Below are 27,540 nucleotides of genomic sequence, written 5' to 3'. Positions count from 1 at the left end.
TTTTTTACTTGGAAGTATGGAAGTCACAGTAAAAATATATTTTATCCTCAGAATTCACTCAGAGAGAAAACAGTATAATTTTACATTATGCAAGCACAACTGAAGGTGTATTTTAACAGCATTATTTTCATCAGCTTCCTATCATGGCATTTACTGCTGCAGAAAATGTGCATCCATTTTAACTTATTTTAAAAAATAAAATGTAACAAAAGCACAATAATGTTATTGCACAGAGTATACTTTGTGCATGCACAAGGTTCATTAAGTGTTCAGTTGCTGCAGTGTGAATTAAGAATGTGAACTAAATGAGCTGGTTTCAATTTTCATTAACTTCCTTCTAGAGGTTGCTAATATTGCCTCACCTTTTTTTTTAGTGGTGTATAAGGTTTTCTTTTAAATTACTGAAAAATAGATAAGAGTAAAATATTTTGTGGACTATGTTCATTAAAATATAAAGAGCCTCCTAAAACAATTCATTCACCTTCCATTTGAGGTCTGTATTTTTCACTCTGAAATATTTCGGGTTTAGTATAAAGATTGAACTTACCTCTGAAACAACTTCATGAGACATAAGCCTCTGTATGGCTGCTAGACACAGCTGAGTGATCTTTGGTTCTTTTGTTCCACAACCCATCAGAAAAGGCTGAACCACCTCTGAGCTGTTCTCTTTCAATGCTTTCAAATAGAAATATGGAAGCAGTCAATGTTTAATACTTTGAAAAATACAATGTAAAAATTGTTAATCACACATATTATCAAAAAGCAATCTCTGGTCTTGGAAATTTGGGATTTACATGTGGACCACACGGAAAAGCCAAGTGAAGACAGACTCTAGGCTGACACAGCTCACTTCCACAATTACCCTGATCAAGGCTCAAATTCCAAGCACCTTCTCCCTTACACAATCAAGTGACTTTCCAAATCCAAAATATCCACTTCAGAGTCCATGTGGTTAGCAAGAAGGTGTAAAGTTCTGCCAACCCCAGAGCTTTCCCTGGCCTTGCCACAGGAACCAGTCTCAGACTGGTAGCACTGTCCTTCTGCTCTGCTTCACCTCAGCACCTAATGCAGGAGCAACCCAGTCTGGCACAGAGAGACATTCCAAAGCACAGGGCAGCAAGAGGAAGAGTAAACTGCCACTGACAAAACAGGGAGAGACTAGACTCTTTGTATCCTGGGTACGTTCACCTGGTGTGAATTTGTCAAATGCTGTTTTAGTGGTAAAGGGTAGTTTCTTATAATAGACTTTTCCCAGGAGAAAACAAGTTTGCATAAACTCCTCTCCTTTTTTTTTTTTTTTTTTTTTTTTTGTTAAGGAGAAAAAGCTTTATAATGAATACAACATTCTACACTGGCATTTAAAACAGGTTTTTTTTTCCCATAACAGTAATTCAAGAAATATGACATATACGAAAGGAAGGCATGGCTCTGACTGATGAGTGTTTTTTCATTTGCAGGTATGTTTGCTGATTCATGCAAACTTCTAAGATTTTAGCCACTCATCACCATTTCAGATACTAAAAATTTCCTCACAGTTGGTAGTTCAATGTGTGTTCTTACAATGAATGTCATACACTGTGTTAATAAGTTTAGCCTTTTACAATACTTTCTTATATAAGCCATTAAAAGCAACAATCTCACAACAGAATCTATATAAGTATTTTTGATTAATGGAGCTCAAAAATTAATGTTTTGTAGATCTGCTTTGGTACCTATATGGTTTTACAGCAACCAAGCACATAGGCTGATTCTTGGGCCTTTCCTGTTCAGAGGGCCTGGGACTAAACTCTGATGACCCCTTCCAACTCAGAATATTCTGTGATCACATGATTCTGTGGTTGTATTAGTTTCAGTCTTAAAATGCACAATAAATTTATTATTGCCAGGTCTGCCTCCATTTTGCTACCAATTTATGGCAGAATATATTAAAAAAGAAATCTACCTTATTGAACCATAACAAGTGAAGTTTTTGGAAAGTATAACCTATCTGTTCATTTCATCAGCAAGATTATAATTATGATTTAGAAGAACTCCTAAACCATAAGTTTTTGCACATCTCAAAGCCACATGGAAATAATTTCTCAAATTTATCTCCTGTGATTTAAGGCTTTCTCCTCCTCTGGAATTTCTCAAATTCTTATAAATAAATAATAAAGCATGTACACACTGCCAAGAATGAAGACTTTGAAACAGCTCAACTTAACTTTTCAAAGAGAAAGAAAGAAGTTAGATCAATGACCCCAAAGTTCTGGCAGGTTAAACATATCCCACCGAAAATAACAAAGATTTTAAGATTTTAATAAAGATTTTATGCCTGCATCTATTTTCCTAAAAATTATAATTCTACACAATGAAATGCTTCAAGAAAGCACCAGATCAGCTTATTCGACACAATCTGATACATTTGTTCTTATCTGTGTTAGTGAAATGACAGTTTACATCAATATATTTAAAAATCATATCCTGATCAAAATATTTATTTGTATTACTAGAATGTCTCATAGATACTCCTAAATCATCTAGCAGCCAAGAAATATTCACTAGATTTCACAATTACATTGTAGCATTTTGCAGTTTTATTATTAAAAAGCAATATATATAATGTTTCTTCAGAATATTTTAAATATAAGACAGACAATCTCTTGACACTACCTTATAATTGATACCTCAAAAAATACAAGAGTTCATAAAGAATTGAGTCTGTTTAATGACATCACGCTTTAACTGTGGAATGTTAGGATAATGTGCAGGCAAAGTACATTTTCCCAGAACAAAACTGTGGAATAGAGGAATCAAATGTTATTGTACTATTAGCAAAGATTAACTAATCAAAATAACTTTTAGGACCTAATGGTTTCCCAAACCTCGTAACAACAAATCTGTGCAGCTTTGTTCAATGAAATAAATACTAAGTACATTCCAGTTCAAACTTTCCAAGAGAAAGTCATTTAAAAAATTTTACCAACTAAGAGAAAGTGTTCCCTCAAAAAGATGAAAGCAAAGACTGCCCATCCATGACTAAATTTAATGATCTTTCCTATCTCTTCTCTTTGAAAATTGAAAGACAAAGAACTTTGCAGGATTAGAAACTAGCTTTCTAAAACACAAACTTCATTATGCAGTAACATGTTGACAGCTTCCAAAATGGCTAACTACTGCTTTCTCTTTTTCATTTGTGTATTTTGATATAGCTGACATTACCTGGCATACTTTTCCCACTTATGTCAGCATTCATGACAGCAGTAAAAACAAAGAAAATAAACAAATAAAAAAGAGGCATTAAAGTGAAATACTGAAGAGTGGGTCTGTTAATTCAAATAATCCTAGAAAATGCCTCCTTAACAATATCTGATATACATGCCACAAACCAAGATATGGTTTAGTAGCTATTTCACTGGACTTTCCAAACAATCCAGCATTTCAAGGATTTTGACTACATCTGGGGTAGACACTCAAGTATTGATGCAGGGACATTCAATCTGGCCAAGGGCTTTACCAGCAACTGGCAAGAAGCAAACTTTATAAAGCTGAAGACAGTCAGGAGACATTGTTTTAAGCACTTACAAAGCTGTAGCTCACAAGATATGTCCCATCCCTCAATGCATTGGAACATCTTAAATTGAATGACCTTGTCTCAGATAAAGATGGATTTTTGCCTGCCAGTTATAAGTCTCCAAAGGCTGGACTAATACACAGATGTGGATCATACTGCAGAACTCCACACAGAGCACTCAACCACAACAACTAAAACACTGAGAATGTAGGGCCTAAGTATTTCATGTTATTTTTCTAAGTGGATGATTACTTTTGTAGAGCATCAACTGAAAATGGAGCCCTTCCTCAGCATCCTAATAGCATTAACAAGAAACAAGTAGTGTCAAAAAATTTCTATGCTACTGGATTTTTTGCTAGGTGCCCAAAAGTAAAGCATCAATAATATAGCACACATTGAAAGATGTGTAGTATTATTAGACATATCCAAGACATCTTTTTAACATTTTGATCTGTAACTCAGCTTTATTTTTCCTATTGCACAGCAAATAATTACCTGCCAAAATATCTGTGCTTCGTGCAGCTATTGTTTTCACTTTTATTATTCCTGATTCAGCAGCCTGGAAGAAAAGAAAACAAGTAGTTTAGATGCTATATCATACATCAATATCTGCAAAGAAATAACAAGTATTGTAGATAAATAAAAAGGTATAGTCTCAGATAAAGAAATGTGTTTGCAGTGGTTTCTACCAGCAGAGCTAATGCAGAAGTGAAATTTTTGTAGTTGCTAGAACTCCTTTCTAGAATTCCACAGGAAGGGTTATATTCAGAAATTTTAGAAATCATGATTCTCACTGTATTACTTTCCAGTCTTATGAATGCAAAAAAAAAAAAATCACTAGTAAGCATAAACACTGTTACATTGTCTCCATACAGTTTCAAACTACAATTATAAAAATGAAACTCATCTTCCCCCTGGATTCTGGCTCCCAAGTGTCCTATACAAAAGACCCCAGGGCAATGCCACAAAGGTGACTGTCTAACAATACTGTCTGTTCTTCCCAGCATGCCGTACAGAGCACAGCACCAGTTCCTCCCCTTTCCCCACAAGTAGGACTTGGCAGAGCAGCAGCAGCAGCATCCTCTCGCTCACCCACTCTTTCAGCAGGACCAGGGCTGTGGGCCGGGTGACAACCATGGCTGCCCAGGCCAGCCAGGGCATCACACATGGCCGCAAGGGAACAGCAACTCCCTCTCCAGTGCCCACAAACACTTCCCTGCAGAAATCACTCAAGTCATGCCCTCTAATGGAAATCAAGCCAAACAGGAAATGTAACATTTAAGCTTTGCATTTCAAGACTATGACTTCTGAAAGCTTTGTGTACAAAACGCAAAAGATATATTATACATTGTGCCTTTGTTTGTTTTTAAATTTCATTAATACACTATAAGCCTCCGGAAATAATTAAATAAATCAAAATAAATGCAACAGGTTTTCCCAAATGACTGGATGCAAATTGCTGGAAAATACTGTTCTGCAAATTTGAAAGCACACTTCCCCTTTTATTTCAGGTTTGTATTTCTGTATGCTTTCCACACTAAACGTTTCTACTTTTCCTCTGATATTACTATTTAAAGATGTGTGCTGTCACCACATAAAATAGATTAGAAAAGCAAAGAAACTGTGCCATCAGAAATATGAAAATGATAGTACATGAAGTTTCACCAAGTGTTCATATTCCCTCTCCATCAGAACATTATTCCAACAAGGTTTCACTGAAAGTCATGTTAAGGTGACTGTATAAATTGACAAGTAAATATTTTAATTAAGAGTTGACATACATATTTCTCAAAATAGCTAAATGAGAAATGCAAAGCTGAAGTTTTTTTGCTTGGTTGTTTTTTAAAAAGTTTTTATTTTCCAAAACAATATAGGAAGACTAAACACTGCCTTAGAATCCTGGAGATTTATTTAGATTTTTCTGAACACAGTTTTCTACTTTAAAAATAAAGTAAATAATATTCACAGTGCCTGATTAACAATACAACATGCCCAAATGAACACAAAGCAACATGAACATATATTTTGCATACATAAAATAAGGCATGCCAAATGCAGCTCTTATTTTAATTATATTAACTTAATGTGCTGAAGTTCTTGTCACAACACTTTGTTCCTATTAATTAATATGAAGGATTTGTCAGTCCAACTTCAATTATCTTTAAACTAAAACTAATCACAATTACTAATGGCAATTGATTTCTGTCTTGCCAGGAGTGACAAACTCATTCTGATTCAAAGAAATATTAAGTCTGATCATATTAGTGGCATTCACAAATGCCACACCATCACTTCACACCATGCACTTTGCACAAAAATTTTCCAACATAATGACTCTCAGTTGTTTCCATGCTGGCATTGTATAAAATAGTATACATTTGGGGAAAAAAAAAGGTAAAACAAAACAATTGCTGAATATAAGCATTCTTCTCCATGAGATACAGAAATTTGTATGATCATCTGCATTATGTTATGGTTTCTATTCAGAATCCCAGTTAAAAATGTTTACAGTTAAAAACTAATTACACCACATACATCCTACAAAAGAAAAATAAAGTACTCTACTGTATATGCAAAAGAGACAACATATTAACATTATAAAAAATACCTCAGTTGATCACAAATAGCCAACAGAAAACATGAAAACTATAAACAGTTCTAATCTGTATACATGAATGTAAAAGTGTGCTGGGATTGCATCAGTTTAAGTGGCAAAATAAAAGATATATTCATAGCTTTTAAGTTTACAAATTTACATCAATTACTGTAGCAGTTTACAGGACTGTCACATGAGAAAAGGATCTTATAAAGCACTAATCAAGGAGAGAGACAGCATTACAGTGTGTGTATTTATGGGTACAAATATGATAATTTACTTTCACATAAATATAAGACACGATGTTTTTAAAGCAATCACCAATTTTAGATGTAATATTACCAGCTTTCCTTAGCACCACAACTCATAGTAGTCTAACAAGCAAGTCAGTTCTCTATTTTGAAAAGAAGCAAATACATGCAATTGCTGAAACATAACAAAGTTTAAATGTACTTAAAATGTTCAGCCAATTAGATTTCCAATTCTGTTGCTTTAATAACTGTGAAATGAACTGATATAAAATGTCTCAAACACCCACCTGTCACTACTGAGTTTTGGTTCATGTTTCTCCTGAAGCAACTGCAGTATCCAGTCTGGAAAGGTGAAATGTTGACGAAGAAGAGAAATTGACTCTCAGTGATAGCACATATTCAAGTCAATCTCTCCCAGTACTTTGATCTGGTTTGACTCAAACAGTGGATAATCCCACAGCAAAATTCAACAGGACCCTCTAGGCTCAAACACTTGCCCCATCATCTTTCTGCACCCGTGGAAATTACCAAGTATTTGCTGATTACGTGGAAATCACTCTTTACAGAAATCAAAGTAAGGCAAATAGGGAATTTATGTACCAAAAAAAAAAAAAATTAAAAATCAGGACAGTGCGGTTTCAAGTGGACTGAAAAGATGTCTGTGCATAATATCTATCTCCGGGCCTCAAAGTTCCTCTCTGAATGTACAATCTGACAACAACATCCACAGCTGCCTTACAGATAGAGGTTCTCTGCATATGAGAAACCACGATGTGGAAATGCATAGACTTCCAAACACAGCTTCAGGAGTTTCTTAGATCCAAAACTCTTCTCCTCCTAACAGATATCTCAGTCTTCAGTTGAAACAGGGAAGAATTTCAGCCTTCCTGTCATTAGATATGCTGTGAGCATCTTCCTGTTTTTGGAAATTTTTACTTTGTTTAGGATCTAAAGCACTTATCAGGAAACAGAGGCAGATAGCATCTGCTCAGGCAATCAGGAAGGAAAGATTTCACACATCCTCAAGCAGGACCAACATTTACCAACATCTAGGTAACATTCATGAGCTAAATTTTTCCACATTGTATTCTGTGTACATATATTTAAAGATCTGTAACTCATAAATCACATACGAAGTTATTAGGATAACTGCGATATTCAATTCAATATGAATTCAACGTAACGTAAAGGCAAGCCACCCACACCATGAGTGGTAAGTGGATCTAGAAAGCACCAGTTCTTCAAATCTGTCTTCTGGGACCCCGTGGAAGGTCTTAAATCCAGCTGCAGTAGGCAATCTACATTACCTAAAGATACCACAAGAGCTAACTCCATGATCATCGTAACATTATCCAACAGCAGCCCAAGAACAGGACTTGTCTTGGCAGTACAAAGAATAATGGCACGGCATATGCTTGAACATTTGCTCTTGGGCAACTTGGATCTCTGCTGTAATGCATACAGACAGGCAAGTAAGGGACCAGAGGTGTCAGCTGGGACGCGACCTGACAGTACACCAGGTGCTCTGCAGTAATCTCTATGGGTTTGTCATTACTCTGGGGTAAACATGAAAGCGTTACCCTTCTTTTACTGAAAAATAATAACGTAGTTAACAACTTTTCCTAAGGGAAAGATGACACAAAATTTGAATCTAAAGTGAGAAAAAGCAATTGTTGTCTCTGCCATAGCAATTGTTTCTTTAAAATTTTCAAACCAGGATTAAAAAAAAAAAATTAAAAGGATAAATATGCTGCTCTTCAAAGGAAATTTGTATCTAACAATTAGGAACAGAAGTCAACACCTTTTTTACTTTATTACCCAAAAATATATATATTCCTGTAAGGATATTTAATGCAACAACCAAGCATGTGCTAATTTCTACTAAGGACTGATTTAACATTAAGAATCTTTTTGTATTAATTTCTAAATGTGATAGCATTGTTACCAAAAGTTAATAAAACCAAGAATTTTCACTGCTAGTGCTTTTGAATGACCATTTGTGTTTTCAAGATAGCACACTGCTATCTCCAGAGACACTAAAATTGTTGTAACATTTGCAGTCCTTACCACACAAGTTATTGATTTCTCTATTCTCAAAAGAAAAGCATTCAGGAATGATGATTTGTATTGGTATTTACATTATAATGTTTACCAACCTTTTATTAAGACTGGATTAGAGTAATATGTTATCTATAGTCACTTCCATATCTATAACATGAAATAAAAAGAATAATTTTTTTCTATCCACAATTGTCTGCCTTTCCAACTGGAACACTAACCCTAAATCCAACAGTTTAGATAAGAGGTCCTCCTGTCTAAAGTAGAATTTCACTTCATTGTTATTCTGGCTTGCTGTGCAAAAGCACATTCTGGACCATTACTGTACTGCTACACTATTATTTGAAAAGAGCACACAGAAAACTCCTCACTAAATCTGTCTCATGAAAGCACTCAAGTGTTACACACAACCACATTTGTGTGTAAAAGCACTGTACTTGCCTTCTGTATTTTTATCATCCTCCCCCTGAGTACAGTCCCAAAACTCTGACCCTTCTCTTTTATATATACTAATTTTACATATAATTTAAACTGGCAAAATGCCAGTCTTGACCTGACATTGCTGTGCACTCACAGGCATTTATGACACTGAACAATTTATCATTTTGTTACAAAATTATCATGAATTAGAAAAAAAAACCAACAGATTTTATCATACACTTTCTTCTCCAGCTGAAGATTTAAGATATTGCAATTTATGTTTTGTTTTTCAAAAACACACAACCTTGTTCATTTCCAGCTTTAGTGCAACTATATTAGTTGCTCTCATATTCAGAGTGCTCTTTCACACTTGACAGGAATGACTACTCCTCTGGCCCATTAATCTGAAATTGTCAGTTTGCAGTACCAGTAGCCAATTCAGAATCCTGAAGGTTAACCATTACTAATGCCAGGAGAATTGTCAGAGTTATCTGAAGTGCTTCAGAGATGCTGCCTCTGGAGCTGCCTCACATGACGCGAACAATACAAATACAAATACTTACTAACACAAGTTTTCATTTGACAGTCAAAATACTACACCTCAGCTGGAAAGAACATCACATATAAATTAAAAGATCAAATCACAATGCATAACATAAAACAACTCATTACCAAACAGCATTAAGGTAGACAGAAAGGCAAAAAAGCTAACACCTGAAAGAGAAGAAACACAAGCCACTTAGCAACAACTTTTAAGTTCTTCTCCCTTCAACAGACAGAACAAGAATGTACCTCATATGTTGTACTGTGTTCTATATAAATTACATGGATACCTAAGTATTATGTATAAAATATTATCCATAGTATCTCTCAGGATAAGGATATCCTGAGAGAGCCCATGTCTACCATTAAGAGATTTCTGAGTGATCCGTGCAAGTACCACACAACTGATTTTAAACTACTGAAACAGAGCACTTGCACTTGAAATGTAGTTACATACTTTTGACACAACAATTATCATTCTATGTTAAAAATAAAACAACACCCTGTTTCAGAGCTTTAGGAGACATACAGTTGAAGTTCAAACTAACATTGCCTTCAGTTTGCCAATTGCAACAGATGGGACCAGGCAACTTTTGAGGATTTGCCACAAGTACTATATTCAGTCAGCAATGTCCATTTGCCAGACACCTGATAAAGAGAAACAACAGTTGACAGTCTAGGATTTCCTACTTCTGCTACAAGTTTCCTGTATGATTTTCAAGAAGCCATGGGAGGCAGATGGGAATTAAATCAGAGATTAGGATGCACAAATTTAAATATTTAGACTCCCATTACAATGGAGATTGCCTCTCCTGAATGCTCCTTAATTCTTAAAGCCTCTCCTTAATCTAATTCAGCTGACCCACTAGCCGGGGCTCAATGCAGAGGTCTAAGCTTAGGTCTCTGTATCCAAGACAACTACACGCAGACACCAGAAGACCTATGCTCTTCTAGACCAGAGGCTGGAAGCCAAGGAAGAAGTATTACTGTATCTCAAGTGGCAATGTAGAACACCTAATGTGTGGGTGTTCTGCACAATCAATGAAGCTTAGACACCCAACATCAGGCAACTTAATCCTACACTGAAAAGTGTAACTTGGAAAGCAGAAAGACAGACCAAGACAGACGGATATAGTGAAACTTTTAACAATTTTCTTCAATCATTGAATTTCAAGGTATTATATGGTGAAGAAACTTGACCTGTGTGCCTTATGTGAATCACTTCAAAACACGACATTTCTTCTCATAGACTAAAATGATCACATGAAACTTATGATTTACAATGGACCATGAAGCTTAGAACACATTTGAATAGATGTTTTCCCCTAGAAATGTAAGAATTTACTTTTAAAAACAAAATTTTTAAAAAATACTACTGTATAAAGGTCAATATTTAATAAAAATCACTGCAAAATTAATGGACTCCAAGGATAAAGCTAGGAGACACAGCAAATGGTAAAGATCAGAAATTATAAAAGAAACTAAAAGAGATATTAGGGATTACTGGTTTCAAGTTACCAGTTCAGCTAGGCTGGCAACTCAAGAATGCTACAGAGTAATCTCCAGTCACATGCACAAAACACATGCTTTAGTGCAAGCTGCCTAAGTATGACAACATACATTTTACAGAGCATTGTTTCTCTGTTTCAAAAGAACCCTTAAAATATAAGTTAAGTGAATACCCATTAAAAAAAAAAAAACGAAAAAACAAAAGAGACCCCTCTAGTTTTCATCCTTTTAATGTTATGAAGACCTGAAAATAAACCAACCCGGAAAGTCCAGTGTAGGTCGAATTCCTTGTGGGCTATAGTGTCAGAATTACTTAAACCATTTTATTCAAAAAATAAAGCAGGTAACCCAAAGATTTGGTTACTCCTACAGAAAATGGTCTATGTCTTCTTGCCTAGGTTCATTTGGCTCATCCTTTTACCACTAAAGTAGCTCGAATGCAGAGCACTCAGAAACTATTCAATGCTATAAGTACATCAAGTGACTCAGATGCTCATATCACAAGACAGTTCAGCATGTAATTTTTTTTCCTGCAATATGTCTACTGCACTATGTTCAACAAAACTTCTGAAATATTATTACCATTACAGAACAAAGAGCTAACAAATATTCACATGTTTTTACTGTTCCTTCCAGTTGCACTGGGAGTCCTAAAGATGCCTATGACATTGTATACTAAATTAACTGATCTGTATCTTTTTAATGTGTGCTTACCTTTTGCAATACATCCTCATGTTTAGTTTCACACAGCTACCCAATGACATCAGAGGTTCTCTAAAAAGGACAAGCTTCCCAATTAAATTTTTGGCATTAGCTTTAAAATGTGTTTGGCATACCATTCCTAAACAAGAATGATTTAACCCAGGGGACTGAACTGTCACGTATGTCAGTCAATGCAAACAAGACTGGACTCCAAAGGACGAACTACAGAATAATGCTCGTCTTCACACAACACAACACATAGCCTCTCAGAAAGGGCAAATCTTATCTCTTGCTACAGGCTAGTCCACACCACATCTACTGTAATTAAATAAAGTTTGCTTTGTCCAGAAGTCACTCAAATCCTACCTTTTTAACTTTTACCCTATGAGTTTTGTCAGGCTACTTCCCTGCAAGAAGAGTTACTTATAAAAGAAGAAAAAATAAGACTGCAAAATTGAATTCTATTCTTTTTCCTAGATACAGCAAATTACAATACAGTTTCAAAAAGATGTCTATATGCCAAAGGTGCACAACTCAATAAGTACCTAAGTAAAAGCAATGCTGCTCCTTCAAACAAGGACTGGGTAAAGAAACAGCACAGTGAGGCTACCAAAAGCTTTCTTCCAAGAGACTCAAGAGAGCATTTCTACTGACCAAAATATTCAAAGCTAATTCTGTGATGCTCTTCCAGTTGAGGCAAGTTGAACACCACTGCTTTTCCAGCCCTATTACAGCAACAAACACCCTAAAACATACAGGCACCTGCAACCCATTACACAACTGCCAAGAAAAGGGCACGCCCTGACCCAGTCCAAGCTGATCCTGCCAAGGGATGATGCAGTAGTCCCTGTCTGCCCCAACACCACCAGCCCTCTGCCTTCCCCTCTCCTACCAGCACAGATGTGCCTGAAACTGTGCAGGGATCTGGAAAAGAATTCATTTTTGTGGTATTTTTTTTTGAACTCGCTTTGCTTTAACTGCTATTTAAAAGTCAAGAAAAAACCTGAGACAATACAGAGACTATCTACTAGAAAGCTGCAACTACTTGATTGGATCTGTGTAAACAACAGGGATTAACATACAACTGGAATTCAGGCTGCAAGAAACTTTTGGGTATACTTAACTCCATCTCATTATTTTAACTCCATTATTTCTGCCAATTATAAATATTTCTCCCTTGTATTTCTATGTTTTTTAATACAGTGGAATTATCTAACCAAATCAGATGCAGTTTACTGAGCAGTATTTTCATTCTCTAATAAGAAACAGCAGGTAACCTATTTAGGACATGAAACCATTTTCAATTCTGTGATAAGAGAAAATTCTTACTCCAATTCACTAAGGAGAGCACCTCCAGTTTTCCACAAATGCAGCACACAATTCCAAAACTCCAGTCACCAGCAGGTTAAAACAGTTTATAAAGCTCATGTATGCAGCATGCAATTCAGTGCAGCGTAAGCAGCATTGCAATACTCCTTAGTATAGAACAAATCTCAGAGCCCACTATATTAAAAATTATGTGTTAATGATAAGTAGTATTGCTTTCTATGAGAAACACCAGATTATTTGAGATGACATCAACAGGATTGAGGCCTGTACCAAACACTGCTTCATCCTCTGTAATTTCAAGCTCCAAAAGACAGGGTTTTATTTACACTTTCCTGAGAGCTTCTATCCCATCCATGGCTAGCATCTACTCTTCTAATTGGGCAACAGAAATACATCATGAAAATACAAACACATTTTTCAGCAATTTCATCATTTGTATGTCTGTCAGTATAAACAGGTTTGGTATATCAGAGACATAATCACCGTATCACTTCTTGGTCATAGTGTGTAGCATTCATACCTAGTAAGTACACTCTGTAGTTAGTGCTGATCTGAGAAAGTATCAAACATAAAAAACATCTAGCAACCAAGAGAAATGGGTTTCAAGTGCAATAGTAACTGGTATTCTCCATACACTTAAGAAAAATAAGTCTGCTACATTATTTAAACCCCAAACATTGTCAGCAATATAATTTCAGCAGCTCCTATTTTTAAAGCCTTAAATGGCATAACCTAGGAAAATCCAGGTATTATTCGCTAACACAGAGCACAGACAACATACGGATACTTTGGAGCCAACATTCTGTTATTTCTCAGTTAAAAGCTCTAACTAAGGGGAAGGAAGTTGGCCATATTTGTGTCCCAAGTTTAACACTGAGAGTAACTCAGTAATTTCAACATTTCTTAACAGATTATTGAAGTCAGCAAAAACCTCAGACTCTACAGCTCTAAGTTACTGGACTTACAACTACATGATTTTCACATAAACATGACCTACGAAGAAAACTTTACAGACTCAGAGTAACAGAAGAAATGAAATTAAAGCCCTCAAAACATCGAGGAGTTCAAGTTCCATTTTCAATAAGGATTCATTAAGAATTCAATTCTACTTCCTAATTGAGGATAAGATCTAGCTCCTATGGTTGGCTGTCCCCTTCTCTTCTGCATCCAAACCCCATCTTCACCCTCCTCCAAAAGAACTCCACTAAACTTCTTCAGGTGTGCCACATACATGCCTGTTCAAAGAATCATTTAATATTGTTTTGGTGTCTCTGAAGCTAAGAGATACTGCATAATTTTGTAGTAACATATGCATTAGAAAGGTGTTTAAAGAGTGTAAACTAAAACCCTTTTAACAAAAAGGGCCCTATTTTTCTGATCATACAACTGGTCTAAATCCTTACAGTATTGGTTAAAGAATTTACTCAGGTTAATATCTGAGCAACAGGCAGAACTGAGAAGTACTTTACTACTTTTATCACAAACCCATCAGTTAAATTCACTTTGTAAAATTTTAATACTATTAATATAAAAACAAAACAATCAAAACCAGAACAGACAATTCATTTTAGAAGTGGCTGAAGATAACAACTGTGAGCAAAATCTTCAACTATATCAGGTACTAGAAAGATTATGAGAAGGAGTTTACCTTTATAAACTACCTATCAAATCTAACAACTATGATATACATCTCATAACTATTAATTTGGGACTAGGAGTTTTTCAATAGTTTTATCCCAGTATGGTAAGCTCATTAAGTGACATGAAAGCATGCACATGAAATGCAATACAAACTCATAAATTACAATGCATGTGGGAGAGTTTAGTTACACTGCAAATTAAAAAGTGAGCTCATAAGTAGTATGAATTTGTTTTTTAAAGCCAGTATTTAAACATGGTTTAAAAAACTGGTGCTGTTTCAAGTCAGTAAGAAGAATATGCTATTCCTCTGATCATTCTAGCCAAATCTAATCATGATCAGACCAAAAGCATGCAATTAAAATATATCTTTAAGCAGCTGAGATTTGACCAAAAAAAAAAAAAAAGGACACCCATTTTCTTTAAAGCTAGAACAAAAAAAGGACTTCCAGAAGTGAGGAAGTAAGATCATTTCCTGCAACTGTATCATGCATCCTACTGTAAGACTGCTTTCACCTCAGACTCTTTGTAAGAGCACACAACTCCCAGCAGAAAGTCCCACCTCCTAATAAACATCTCCCAGCACTATTCCAATAAACCTATCCAAATCCCAAACAATTGTGAAAAAGTTTGTTAAGTGCTTTTAATGAAGAAAGCTATGCAAATTGCTGTCAATTTAAACTGAACAGCACAAAGGCTGAACTTACACAAGAATGTGATAAACGTGCTGAACAAGTAGGAAGTACATGCAGTAGCTACTATAATATTCAGCCATGGCAAGCCTAATGAAGCATACTAAAAATACTAGCTTACGAATGACACTGCCCAACTCCTTTGTAGATCTCAAGGAAAATAAATATTAACACAGTGGGGAAACTTGTTCAGAGACTAAACAAGAGTCACACAGTAATACACAGAAGGGAGTGCAAGCAGCACTCCCATCTCCCTCCAAACACACAGAAATTTCTGTTCTACTGACCGCAGCTTTTTCTTATTTACATGTGACCACACACAATTCGTCAGGACTGATCACAACTTTCTCTTGTTTTTCTGTGACCACACAAAATTTCACAAACACACCAGCATTCCTCTGCAAACTAAATAGTACATAACATGCTCTGCTACAGTGTGTCACTTCATGTCTTTCAAAACAAGCACAGTCATTAGCTTCAATTCAGCTGTTAAGGTGTATAATACTTCGTACAACATTAAATATGCTATCACTCAATTGGAACTTATGGCACGTAACACATGCAATGCCTTTCTTATGTGCTTCTGGGTCTGCATCTTAATCTGACTTAATCATTTAATATTTTTCCTCCCACTATTTCACAGAAAACTTTTTTAAATGGGAAGCGGCAAACTGCTGATAGGAAAAAAGTTAAACTGACTGCATAAAAACAACAGAAAAACATATGGTTAAAAATTATATTTTTAAGTTAGCAAGAAAAATTCGGATTCCTCTTCAATTAATCCTGCTCACTGAAATTACTGAGGCTTCAGGCTGCACAGCATAAAGTCAGGTTTCAAAAATAAACACACAATCCTACTGGAATGAGTTCATTAAAGTAACCCAAACTTCTGTGCCTCCCAAGCTTCCTCGGTTGTCCCCACACCGTTGGAAAGCCACACAACCCAAAAACGACGCGATAGCGAAGACGAGCGACCCGCACAGCTCACACCGGCAGTCACGGGTGTGCGGTGGTGAGAAATAAGGCACGCCGGCCCGGGCACCACAGCCTTCGAGAGAGGGGCAAGGCACAGACCCGAGGGGAGAGCTGCGGGGCCCCGGGCTCCCACCGCAGCCGCAGGGCCGGCCGGGGCTCAGCACGGCCCTCCTCGGCCGCAGCCGGCCCGTCGGGCTCCCCGCTCGCTCGGGGCGGCCGAGCCCCAGCGCCGAGCTCGCCTCTGGCGAGTTTCGCTCGCTCGGTGGTGCCGAGACAACCAAGCCGAACTCTGTGTTTCCCCCGCAGGGCGCCGAGGGCGAAGCGGGGCCGCCCCCGCTTCGCCCGTGAACAGACTGTCTGTCGGCCAGCCCCGCTCCCCGAGGGGCACAGCCCGGCCCACGTCCCCCGCCTCGGCAGCGCACTGAAAACAACAGCCACAAACAGCCGACACGACCGCGACACAACAGGCACAACCACGGCTGGGCACAGCCACATCTCGCATCTCGGCACAGCCGCGGCTGGGCACAGCCCGCGGCCGTGGAGGTCGGAGCTCACCGGGAACGGCACCGAGCTGGATACTGGAGCACGGGCACGCCGGCAGCTCCGCTCCGGCCGGCCCCGGGGCCAGGGAGGCCCCTCCGGAACGGCGTCCGCCGCCCGGCTCAACCCAGCAGGGCCCGGCTTGATTCGGCTCAGCATCACTCACCTCTTTGACGGGGGGGAATTTTTTCCGGCACTCCAGGCTCAGGCCCCGCAGGTCCCCCTGCATGTTTTCCAGCAGCTTCTTCACCGCTTCGGGGCTGCTGGTCCCGGCCATGGCGCCGCCGGGCCGGCCCCAGGCCGGGCGCTGTTCCGAGCAGGCAGGGGCAGCGCCTGTCGCTCCGCGGCCCCAGCCGACACGTCTGCGCCCCGCACCGGAACCCTCCGGCCCCGGCCGCGTCGCCTCCCCGCGCCGCGTCCCCCCGCTCCCACAATCCTGGGCGCCGGCAGCTTCCGCACACACGGCCGGGGGCGGGGAGAGCGGCGGCCGCCGGCAGGGAGGGACGGCGGGAGTGAGGCTGGGCCGGGCGCGGGGCTTTTTCCCCGGGGCCCCTTCCCCGCAGTGTCACTGGGTCGGCGTGAAGAGGCGGGAGAGGCGCTGGGACCTGGGCCAAGGCGGGAGGGAGCTGCCGTGGGGAGGAGACAAACTGCGGCGTTCGTGAAGGGTCACTGAGGAACGAGGTGGCGAAGCTGTTTGGGCTTCAGCAGCCGCCAGCCCCACCGAGCGGCTGCAGGGCTGTAGGGGTCGGTCCTCTCTGGCCAAGTCCGGCTCTCAGGAGCGTTTGATTGAAAAAAGCAAAAAGCGAGGTATACTGTTATCTTTTGAATCCTGAAGTTCTTGCTTTCTTTCCAATGCGAATGATTGTGCACTGAACCAGATTGCCCGGAGAGTTCTCGGAGTTTCCCTCGCTGGAGATTCAAGAACCGTCTGGATACAATTCTGTGCGGTGTGCTCTGGGGTGACTCTGCTTGAGCACGGAGGTTGGACGAGATGACCCAAAGTGGTCCCTTCCAGCCTTGCCCGTTGTCCGTGGTTCTTCAGCAGGAGTGAAGCTTTGTGTCCTCCTCGGCCCGTATGCGTACGCAGCGCTCCGTGGTTTCCTCTAAGCGAAGCGAGGGTGAATCCTTCATTGGGAAGCTATAAGATAAATACAGGCAGGGAAAAAACTAGGGCATGTGGAATGGTTGGGTCCCAGGTACCTTCCAGCAGTGTCCCTCAGAATTCCGTATCAGCATTTTTTAACCCATTGCTAAAGCTGGCTCCTGAACAACTAGCACACGCTCTTCAGTATTTGTTACTTGTAGTAATGCAGGGGAGCTTAGGCCTGATGATTGCCTGGGAGCTTCCTTCTGGAGGATACCATTCATCATTCACCATAACAGTTAACATTTCATGAAGATTTTGGTCTCTGCAATAATAAAGTTTCCATATTCTTGTACTGCAAATACTGTACTGTGCTGGCAGCATGGTTGTGCTCTCCATCTATAAACCCAGGGAGTTGGAAAACATCAGTGAGATTTGACATGCTGTAGTTTTCCAACCTGGGAGTCTTGAAAGAAAGATTAAGAAGAAGCCAAATGAAGGACAAATTTTAGCTGCCATACGATTTAAAAAAAATTAAGTAACAGATTTTCTTCAGACTTTCCTGAAAGTTTTCAGTCTTACTCAGACAATGTTCTAATATTTTGGGGTTTTTGTCTTGTAATGAAAAAGTAAAAACTTCTCATAAATTTGAGCGTCCTTTCTTGTATGTTGAGTTCATTTACTGTGAGAACCATTGCAAATTATATAGTAAACAGGCTCTCACTGGCATAGCATTGACTGTACCTGTATACATAAATCTTTAGGGGTGCTTTGTGAAGCAAAGAGTGCAGGCTTGTTTTCTAAGTAATTTGTTATTTTAAGATCTTAATTTTTATATTGTTTTCAATATTCTGGCTGTTAGTTTGGCAGAACTGGATAAATGGATGTGAGTTTTTAAAACTGTGAGTAATGCTGCTGCAATTGAATTAAATAGTCAAGCTTCATGTGCCTTCAGACAAGGAATTAGGATTTCACCCATGTCCAGTAAAAGCAAACATGATTCTATAACATTGTTATACATTTAAAGTGCATTGGTCTGTTTATTCTCAAAAGCTTTGATTTTTCTATGCTTACTTAAAACAAAACCAGCAACAAAAGAACAAGACTGTTGTCTTCAGTAGAACGTTTTACATGCTTAACCAATAAGCATTTTCCTAAGGATTTTCCCATTTTAGTGCGTCTGTTCTGGGCTTCAGGCCTGATGCAATTCACAGACCAGTCCAAATACCTTAATAAGAAACATGGATGATTAGCTAAGAGAATGAATGAATGACTATGCACATGTATTTCTTAGGTAAACTTTAATGATTTACTTCCTTGTTGTTGTTTGGATTTTTTCACAGATTTACTGTACATAGTAAGCCATGGACACATTGATATTCCCTTAATCTGCTTGTCTGCCTGCTTGCACACTTGATATCACTTACGTTGATCATACATATCTTTTCAGCTACCAGCTTAGACTCAGTCTGCTCAGGATTGCCACCCAAATGCTGCCAGATTCTTCATGAGTTTGGAAATGAATCTTAGAGTTTGTAGAATTCTTAGAGTTGTAGAATTGAAAACTCTTCTGAATCTGCTGAATACAAGAACTGGGAACATGTGCCTGAATCTCAGACATGTCTCTTAAGCAACAAGATCATCTTTCTCTCTGTTTTGATGTATGCCTTTTGTAAATGCAGAGATTTATCAGTTAATCTAAACCAGTGCAGTTAAACTGTTTAAACTAGCCAGGATCCTTTTAAGTGACACTGATTTGATTGAGAATGTGACTTCTGCAATTGTATTTCATTGCAATAGATTCTATTGCATGTAGTCCTAACCCTCAGCAGAAGTTTTTGCCAGTCTTTTTGTACACTTAAATACCCTGGTTACAATTCAAGTCACTTTTGATTCAGAAGGTGGTGCAGCATATGTGGACATCTCTGAGGGCACATTTTTGACCAGCAAGTTAAGAATGCTAGTTAGCTGTTAAGCTGACTTAATTGGGAATAGTACTTGTGCCTGCATCTCAGGTGCATCTCTCAGCTTTTAAGCTAACGTTGTATTTCACTGCAATTATTATGTTGTGGTTTGCTTTGTTATTAAATTATGTTATTTTGTGATGGGCAGTGGGTGATTGAAATAATTCCCTTCAGCTTTATGGCCCTAATTACCAACAAAAATGCTCATGAGACCTATTGTGACTCATTAAGTTACCTGGCCTTCATTCCAAATGATGTGCATCAGTCCTTTTAATTTGATTAAACATGGGATAGCATTCAGCTGTATTAATTTCAGGTGTTTAGTCCTAGTTATAGCCCATCCTGGTAGATGTATGGAGGTGCAGGCTTTGTATATAAGAACAGGGTTCTGTCATCATGCTGTACAGAGGCAAAACTATCAGATTTCATTCACTGTGGCAATGAATTGGTTTCATTGTTATGGGAAGAGTTGTGATTTTCCTCTGATTTCACTTTACCTACCCTCCTGTATACTGCTGTAAGTGATATGAATACAGTAGTGACAGTACTAAACTAACTTCAGGATATGAAAAACCAATTGTGTGGAAAAGTAAAGGTGTTTGTAGACGTCTCTGGTGATTTTTTTTGTACTGCATAGTTAAGAATCATAATGGAGAAAATTTTGCCTCAGATTGAACATAGATACTGATATCAAAAAATGAAGTTAAATTTTAAATTAAAAGACAGTGAGAGATGGATTAATACAAAATATGTCCTGTAGCCTTTTATAAAAAATATGCATTGTATTGGTCTGCATAAGCACAAAGAAGCCCTTTACTATGTGAACACTTCAGTAGTTCCTTAAATTACAGACCAAAGAAGTGGACCAAGAGAGTACTTGTTGTGACACAAATGGGTTAAAAGAAGTAATAAACTTCCCCCTAGTATATGGTATTCTTCAGGGTTTTTTTATGGAATAGAAATGAAGTCCTTGTTCCTTTAGGATGTGGCTGTGCAAGGAAGTAAGATCTACCAGCAGACTGAAAAGTACCTTTTCCAGTGCAAACTCCTCATTAATTTAGCCTGTGTTCCTTTCTGCATGGTTGTGAGCATATGTTTACATGTTAGTACCCATTTTGTTTGTATGCTTATTTGGTCAGCTAAAAAAGCAATCCCAACTGTTATCTACTGGTGGTTTATCCTCTTTGCTATTAGCAAACTATTGGTAATTATGTCACGTTTTGTTTAAGGTCATTCACAACAGTGTTTAGCAGCAATGCCCAAAATGTCAGACCTATGATGTGTAATTGGTAGGCAGTGATTTCCTGTTGAGTGCAGAACTCCAGGGCCTACACACAAATATCTAGACCAGAGGCATAGATGCTTCCAAGACTCTCATGTAACCAGACAGCAAAGCTGTTTTGCCAATTTCTCCTGCTTGAATCTTGTCCAAACAGATTCTCAAAGCAGTGGGGTTTTTTGTTGTTGTTGTTATTGGGATGATTTGTTTGGTTGGTTGGTTTGTTTTTTATTGGCCTTTTGCATGCTGGTAAATTAATCAGCTGAACCTGGTAACAGCTTTTGTGAGAAAGAACTGATGTCCAATGTTTGAATTAATTTATTGCTGTGTTAGAGCTGGCAATGTAACAACAGAGCAATAGAGACATGATAATCACAAATTTTTATCAACATCTCCCGTGCCCTTCATACTTTCCAACTCACACAGGAAGTATGTGGCTGGCCTGGGAAACAAACTTTACTCTGTGCTTTAAACTGAATGTGTCTTTCATTCCCTTATACAAATAACAGAATTAATATCTGTTCATCTGTGATTTTTTCTTGCATGATGTGTAATGCAGCCCATTCATGATAAATTTTTTTTCTGTTAAATGTAGAAAAAAGAGAAACAGAGGTGGAGATGCTACTTGACCGACATAGAAAACCCCAACACTGACCATCCTTACCACCTTATTCTGTCTCCTCACACCAGTGCATGGATGTGGTCTTGGCTACCTGCTGGCTAGAGCATAGGAAATTCCAGGTCTGAATACTCACTGTTCCACCTGAGAGCCAAGCCCTGCAGCTACTGAACAGATCATTAAGTGGGATGTAAAACTTGTTCAGCCAGTCTGAAACCTTATTTCCTTTTGACAGCATGGTCATCAGTAAATTCCTGTGGCTGTTTATTTCTAAGGGCCTTGCTTCCCTGCTTCAGTCATAACTAACTAAACTATGCCATGATCTAAGAACATTTGATAAACAACTGAATTATAAAATTAGAAGTTAGCTTGTACTAACTATTGATAGATTCTTTACCAAATGGCTCTACTCCTGACTCACTCAGCCACACTTCATCATGGGTGATACAAATGTCTAGTGGCCTTGAATGTCTTTGTTGGAGGGAAGCTCACAGAAAGCCAGAACCAGACTTACCAACAGTAGAATTTCAAAGAAATTGACACTTCATTGTCCTGTGATGAGCAGCTGAGGGTTCTTTAGTCTGGAGGAAGCTCAGGGGTCACTCACTCTCTACCACTACCTGAAAGGAGGTTTTAGCCAGGTGGGGGTCAGCCTCTTCTCCCAGGCAGCTTGTGACAGGACGAGAGGACATAGTGTTAAGCTGTACCAGGGGAGGTTTAGGTTGGACATCAGAAGGAAATTCTTCACAGAAAGGGTGATTAGACATTGGAATGGGCTACCCAGAGAGGTGATGCAGTCCCTGGAAGTGTTTAGGGAAAGACTGGACATGGCATTTAATGCCATGATCTAGTTGATATAGTGTTGTTCAATTAGTGGTCTTTTCCAATCTAATTGATTCTGTGATTCTTTTTTTTTTCCCCCTTCAGGACATTTCAAACCTTCCTTTGTAAACTAGTTGCTAAAAATTATTAGGAACTCAGTTCCCGATCCTTATAATGTGCTGGGATCACCTCTAGACTGTTGCCTTTCCCTGGTTTACTACTGTCTTTCACTAAGAAGTTAAATCCATTGCTAGAAACCAAATTTCTTTTTTGTTGTGTCTCTGCAAGACAAACCACCACTATCAAAGATTTTAATTTCTGGTTGCCTGTTCATGACTTTTGCAGTAGTTGCTTTTTTTTAACCATGGGACACTGCTCCTTTTTGAAATCTTTTACCACCTCCTTAGTAGTATCCTACAGCTACTTTCTCATTACATTCATCTTTTCTATTCATGCAGTATAGGCTTCTCCATGCTCTTGGCTTGTCTTAGTGTGATTCATCATTTTTACATACATTCATAGTTCTGCACTATTTCTTCCTCTCTGATATTACAGAAACAATGTGCATCATAAAAATGAGCTTCCTAAATTACAATTTCTGACTGACCGTGACATTAACTAAACAGAATTTCAAAGATTACATAGAGGATAACCTAATACTTCCCATATTAAGTAATACTACAACTTCTGTGCTACCTTATCTCAAAAATATTATATAAATAGCTAAGGTTACATTTTTCTGAAGACATCTGCTAAGGCATTAATACCTAAACCAAAAATCAATATGGTATTTGTATTTGCTTTTAATAGGTATAGATGATACAGAGTCAGTAATTACTGTTCCTTGTGTTTGCAGACTTTCCTCTCAGGCAAAAGACACATTTACACAACACCCAGAGCATAATATGTATTTTAGAACATTGACAGATGTTGAGAACAAGCATAGCTCATCTGAAGTCTTTCCAGACAGCATTCATTGTGGTCTGCAAAATGCCTTTATGCTTCCAGAGCTGGTTGCAGACCTCTTACCAATTGCATGATATGTAGGTTTTAATTTTCGTTTTTAAGGAATTACTCATTTTTCAACAGGGGCATGTCTGAATGGGTCATTGTGTTTTAACAGATATTGTCCTGGAGAGGCAAGGATGCTCTTCCAGAATGGAAAAGAAAGAAGGGAGAGGTATGTTTTGGTATAGGCTGTAATGGGGGGAAAGAGGAAATGACAGTAAATCAATGGTCTTTTTCATGGTTTAAGCCCAGCTGGAAATTAAGCCCCACACCAGCGCTCCCCTTCCTCACCCCTCTAGTGAGAGAGAAAAAAGAGAGAGATCCTGAGCTAAGAACAACTTAATGGAAATAGCAATGAGGTAAGAAAATGAACAATATCAGCAACACTATTAATAACAAAAGTATACAAAAAGGAGGGTGATTTACATACAAAAAATGTATAACCAAGCAACCCAACCTGGTGCTGCACAGCTCCAAGACAAAGAAAAGTGTTCCTCTGCCCCTTCTTGTGCCCTGTTCCCCGCCAAGCCCAAAATAATGTAAAATACTGGCAGAGAAACCCTCTGGTCAGGACAATTGTTACCCCACTTCTCCCAGGAAAAAGGAATACCTGCCCTGTCCCAGGAAGCAAGAGCCCTTTCCCTGCCCCTGGGCCTTGATGTAAGATAATATGGAATAGCACAATGACTCGGCCATGCACACATGGCTCCAGGCTTCATCCCTCATGTCCTTGGCTGGAGCCAGGACAGTCTAACAGTCATACCATTCACTATGCAGAACAAGAGCATAGGTTTTATTCCCCTATTAATGAATTATAACTAGTGAGTAAAGGCCTTTCTTCAAACCACAGTGAGCTTGGAGAAAATACGTATTTAGGCCTCCACTCAAAACTTCTAAGTGATTTTTAATGGGTACAGTTAGGTCTAAAGAGGGAGGAACATTCCTCTGAAAAGAACAGGATATTTATGGATTCAAAGATCTCAAAGCTGGAGCAGGTGGCTCAGATGATTCAGACTAAGTTTCCATCCCAGAAGGGGAAGGGCCCTTGCACCTCTCAGCTGCCTCTCTGTAGGCCAGGGAAGGCATTAGCCCAGAGTTAATAGAACAACCTACCGCTTGCCTCTGCTGGTTGTTCTGCCAGTATTTTCCTTTTCCTCTTTAAAAAATTGCATAAAAGACTTCCACACTTAGCTCTGTTTTCAAATTGTCCTGTTCCAGTTTTGAACCACTAGTTCTTTGGATGTTTCCCTACAGTCTAACACTCCCTGCATAGAGTTAAGTCCCCCCTCATAAGGTGTCGCATGCAAATTGAGGCACTTAGGAGTAGTCTTCCTGAGAAAGTAACTCTTCTTTCTCCCCATCTGTTAGTGCAAATGTATTTACTCTGGGGTTGTAACTTTTTTTCTATAACAAGTCCCAGTTTACAATCTGAACATTGAAAAGGTAGGAACTCAAATACTGTATTTTCACAGGCTCCTTACCGGAGACCCAGAAAGATTAAGCAAATTTCTCATTTCTGTTTAAGGACTAGTTCTTGTGCCACTGAATTGCTTGTCCATCGGGGCTACAGAGGATATAGGGGTATTTACTACTTTCCACATTCTGTAGATATGATCTGAATATTTTGCACACTGAATAAAAACATTAATTTAAGACCAAGTGCCACCAACTTCTTCAACATCTCTATTCCACAATGACTTCCTAATGGAAATTATTTTGAGGTTGTTGGTAATTTCCTAAACTTTGTGTTGGATGATACTGTGTACCATTCATGTTTTGATGAGAGTATTGTGATACTTGAAGTGACAATTAAGTGCCAAGTACTGTAATAATTTAGGTGCATCTGTATTATCAACTGTCTTTTTCAGTTACTGCCCTGACAAATAACAAAATTCACCTTTTATTAAACCATATAGACCAATGTAATTCTTTATCAATAGAGAGTCCTGTATTAACTGTTGCATAATTTGGCCCAGGATGACTGTTAATACTACCTGGCATATAACACCTCAGTTCATTCCCTAAATAAATTTGTCACATTTAGACTATTCTGGCTTTCCATGTTATTCCAAGATGTAATTTCAGTACGACAGGTCTCTCTGCTTGCCTCGGGAGAACATGATGCCAGTAAAGCATGCAATCTTAGAACTAGAGAACTGGAACTGTTTTCACAATATTTACCCCCCAGGGAAAGAGAACTAAAAAAATCTGAAGAAGCAATTTGCCTGCAGACTAAGAATATGCTTATTCTATCAGATATAATTTTCTTGTTGTTTCACTACATTTATGGTGATTTTGTCAAAGTAACTAGTACTTGGAAACCATGAAAAACCATACCCTTGAACTACAACTCTGACATAAAGAAATCAGCATAATTTTTAAAGAAAAATTGGGCTTGCAAATTAATTTCTTTGCCTGCCGTGCTGATTTCCCTCTAAAGATTTCAAATCTCTTGAAAAAATACACTACACTCCATAACACAAGGCTAACTTCCTGGGAAACCAAGAAGGGGCTGTGGCCTTCCACTGGCAAGTAGCTGTAGATGCTGCAGATGTTTCCACATCATCTAACTGTGCAAGATCTGACAGTTTTCTCATCTCATCAGCTCTAAAGTAAGCTGCAAACTTCACCTCAGTGTGCCAGGAAGGCAGGTGGGACTTTAATTTAGGTGGATAAAGCATGGACTATCTGCACCAAAACATCCAGAATACTGTCTGAAGCTAGCTAAAACAAGAGGTCCTGGGCAGTGTTTCTTTACCTCTCCTTCCCTCCCAGCCTGGCTTTAAATGACATTGCTGTCACAAAATCCATTGAGTAAGTGGGAATTGCAAGCTGTCTTCTGCTTCCTATTCTGTTTCTGTGGCCATCACATTAACAAAGTTAACTGCATCTTGTAATTTTAGAGTTTATGCTGACTGACAGCAAACTCTTTTTATGAAAAAAAGCATGCTAAATTTTTATCTGACATGATTCTTAACAGGTGTTGGGATCCTCTTCTTCATATAAATGATGAGTTGAGAATAATTTTTGATAAACACTGTAAATAATATTATACTTTCTGTACTTTAAAGCGTGTCCACACTGGAAGAACTGTATCTTACACATGAATATATGTTTTATAAAATGACTGAATTCCCAGAAACCTTTGAGACTCAAATAGAGATATTACTGCTTTTTATCTCTGATTAGGAAGCTGATTATGCAAACTGTATATTTGCAATCTTGGAAGCTGAATTAACAATAACAAGAGCAACAACAAAAGAATCCATCTATGTACTTTTTTTCCTAATTAAATGTTACTTTAATCAATACCCTTTTAAATCCTAGCTGGATGATCCAATTATTAGTAGCTAAGTACATTCCTTCAAATACAACATTCTGTATGTGTGTGTTTATTTGCATTTTCAAAGGCAAAATGAAGTACATTAGGACACTGAGTTATCAGATATTAAAGCTCCAATCTACAAACTCCTAAAGTACTTTGGCAAGTCAAATCAGATTCTTTGCCATGTGTGGTTTGTCCAAACAAGTTTTAGGCAAACAAGATACGGAAAAAATGGAAGTATGGATATAGGGGGGCTCTTTGTATGTGTTACTCAAAGAGTTGATCACTTCTCTAGGATTCCTTCCAAAAGCTTGTATCATTTCCCTCCCCTGCCAACCGCATATGTTTGTCTAATCTTAAATATATCCCCTCACTTCCCAGCCATCTCACAATTAGGATATTTGCATTTGATTATTGTTACAGTATTACTTTCACAAACAAACAACATTATGACATTATTGTTTTTACAGTCTTATATATGTTTTAGGGCCAATGACAAGAGAGAGACCTTCTTATATATACTATCTACTTGAAATACTATTAATCTTGTTCTATGTTTGTCATTACATAACCAGTTTGTAATTGAGAATGTAAGTCTCAGACAAGGACTACCCATGACACAAACACCGTGGG

At 38.4% G+C, this 27,540-nt stretch overlaps 1 protein-coding gene across 11 annotated transcripts in view; it reads right to left on the bottom strand.

Annotated features, from left to right (window-relative positions):
* MON2 (MON2 homolog, regulator of endosome-to-Golgi trafficking) overlaps positions 1–17,238 on the bottom strand; it is a 95,330-nt gene extending 78,092 nt beyond the window's left edge. For 9 of the 11 annotated variants that reach the window (XR_010999080.1, XM_068190090.1, XM_068190093.1 and 6 more), the window contains exons 1-3: positions 16,973–17,238; positions 4,049–4,112; positions 548–675 (exon numbers count right to left, since the gene is read on the bottom strand). Coding sequence is in view for 10 of the 11 variants with exons in the window: in XM_068190090.1 (XP_068046191.1) it covers positions 548–675; positions 4,049–4,112; positions 16,973–17,083 (303 nt within the window). In the remaining variant the exon portion in view is untranslated. The remainder of the gene's footprint in view (positions 1–547; positions 676–4,048; positions 4,113–16,972) is intronic. The other 2 variants (XM_068190089.1, XM_068190095.1) reach the window with 1 other exon arrangement.
* Between the last annotated feature and the right edge of the window lie 10,302 nt (positions 17,239–27,540).

The sequence above is a fragment of the Anomalospiza imberbis genome, chromosome 5 (assembly GCF_031753505.1).
Source record: "Anomalospiza imberbis isolate Cuckoo-Finch-1a 21T00152 chromosome 5, ASM3175350v1, whole genome shotgun sequence".
Classification (NCBI taxonomy): Eukaryota; Metazoa; Chordata; class Aves; order Passeriformes; family Viduidae; genus Anomalospiza; species Anomalospiza imberbis.
This window is presented reverse-complemented; position numbering and strand designations above follow the sequence as displayed.